The 2,181-nt window shown below is 51.9% G+C and overlaps 1 protein-coding gene across 1 annotated transcript; it reads left to right on the forward strand.

Annotated features, from left to right (window-relative positions):
* The first annotated feature begins 262 nt into the window (after positions 1-262).
* Positions 263-1,814, forward strand: LOC146178080 (uncharacterized). The gene is made up of 2 exons (XM_084579626.1): positions 263-1,622; positions 1,783-1,814. Exons 1-2 carry the CDS (start codon positions 374-376, stop codon positions 1,812-1,814), a joined length of 1,281 nt encoding a protein of 426 aa, XP_084435752.1. The 5' UTR covers positions 263-373.
* Positions 1,815-2,181: the final 367 nt, after the last annotated feature.

Raw genomic sequence — 2,181 nt, forward strand, 5'->3', positions numbered from 1 at the left:
TTGGAACAGATCGTCAAGGATAGTGCGTAAGGAGGGAGATGAATATGAACCAGTGATGCTTCTATATGTTGGGGCCCGCCATGGGTATGTGCCATTTTGACAGAGGACATCATCATGCTGTTGGGACCAACACTACGCGCTCCGGAATTCACATCGGTATTCAAGTTGAAGGTGTTGTTGTGACGCATGAACACGTGCTTATCTACCGAGATACCGGCTAAGCCACTGTTAACAACAGTAGCTGCGGTGATGTGGCTAGCCAACGGCTATAAATACTACTAACCTTTAATAAAGCTTGTTCGTTCTTCGCCAACCACTTCTCGATTCACTTCAGTGGCGACGAGGCTGCCCACAGCCGGGCACTGTCTGCTCCATGGCGGCCCACGCCGGACCGCCGGGTTTCGACGAAACGGAAGACAGTTGGGAAGCCTATCAGGTGCGTCTGGAATCTTATTTTGAAGCTTACGGAATCGATGACTCGAAGAAACGACGGGCTCTTCTAACGGCAGCTTTAAGTACAGCAACAGTCGGCATAATAACGGGACGTTGCGCGCCGGTCAAGATTCAAGAGCTAGCCTACGAGCAGCTGGTTCTGCTGCTGACTGAGCATTTCGCGCCGCAAGGCAATGAAATTGCGGAGTCGTACAAGTTCTTCACAAGACGCCAGCGTCCGGACGAAACAATGAAGGACTTTATTGCCGAAATTCGGAAGCAAGCCTGTAGGTGCCACTTTGGCGATGTAAGGGACAGGATGTTACGAGACAGACTTGTTTGCGGTCTGCGTGACACCGGCGTTCAGCGGAAACTCTTGTCAAAAGCTTCGCTAACGCTGAAAGAAGCCGAGGATATAGCGTTAGCGGCAGAGATGGCAGCCCTTAACGTGGACCACATGGATAAGACAAAGGATCATGGCAATATTAATGCCGTGAGGAGCAAGCAGCAGGGCCAACCGTATTGCCACCAAACTCGTACGCACACGGCATCTAAACCAAGCCCAGGTGACGCTTGCCCGTGTTGCGGTAGCACTGAGCACAAGGCAGGGAAGTGCAAGTTTCGCCGGGCGGAGTGTTTTCGCTGCCGACGGAAAGGGCACCTAGCTAAAATGTGCGCGTTGAAACAACCAGGAGTGGCACTTTGTGAAGAGCATTCCTCGTCAAGTGACGGCAACGAGCTTTGTCTACTTAGTTTGTACACTGCGTCTGTTAACTTGACCACGCCCATTATTCGCACATTCCGTTGGAGCGGGATTCCGATCAAGATGCAAGTAGACACAGGCTCGCCGGTCTCCATCATTACGTGGAAAACCTACTGCAAGCATCGGCATGCCTGGCCTGCGCTACTCAAGACGTCTTTGCAGTTGTCCTGCTTCCTGGGCAAGCTCCCCGTGAAGGGCCAGCTCAAGCTTCCTGTCTCGTACGCGGGAAAAACCTTGGAAGCGACGCTGACCGTGCTGCAGTGCTCTGGCCCGGACTTGTGCGGACGTGACATCATCAGCGCATTTGAGCATAGCGGAAGACCCGTCCTCAGCATTGCCAGCGATGCAACCTCTGGTGAGCAAGATTTGTCGCACCAACCTTCCGTTAGCGCACTGTTAGAAGAGTTCAGTGATTTGTTTATGCCAGGTCTAGGGCGCATTAACGGTCCCGCAGTTCATCTGCGGTTGCATGAAAATGCGAAACCGCGTTTCTGCAAAGCTCGTTCTGTGCCATATGCAATGCGGGAGCAAGTGTCTAATGAAATAGACCGGCTTGTTAAAGATGGCATTCTCTCGCCTATCGACAGTGCGGATTGGGCCACGCCTCTGGTTCCCGTGATCAAGAAGAATGGTTCCATTCGGTTGTGTGGTGATTTTAAAGTGACCGCAAACTCTGCATGCGTTACGGAGCAGTACCCATTGCCGAAAATACGGGATATTTTCGCCAACCTAAACGGCGGGGAAGTCTTCAGCACTATCGACTTGAAAGATGCTTACAATCAGTTGCCGCTTGATGAGGAAACCAGGAAGCTTTTGGTCGTAAATACCCCGAAAGGTCTGTTTTGCTTCAATCGACTTCCGTTTGGTGTAGCCTCTGCTCCTGCAATTTTTCAGAGACGTATGGAAGGCATCCTGCAAGGCATTCCGGGCGTTCAAGTTTACCTGGACGACGTAGTAGTCGCGGAAAAACACGGGAACTCTGACAC

The sequence above is a fragment of the Amblyomma maculatum genome, chromosome 9 (assembly GCF_055883805.1).
Source record: "Amblyomma maculatum isolate TAMU_Amacu chromosome 9, ASM5588380v1, whole genome shotgun sequence".
Classification (NCBI taxonomy): Eukaryota; Metazoa; Arthropoda; class Arachnida; order Ixodida; family Ixodidae; genus Amblyomma; species Amblyomma maculatum.

Coding starts and splice junctions, on each gene's coding strand:
- LOC146178080 (XM_084579626.1), top strand. CDS start 374: ATGGCGGCCCACGCCGGACCGCCGGGTTTCGACGAAACGGAAGACAGT. Junction 1,623..1,782: donor CAGTGATTTGTTTATGCCAG/GTCTAGGGCGCA, acceptor GCCTATCGACAG/TGCGGATTGGGCCACGCCTC.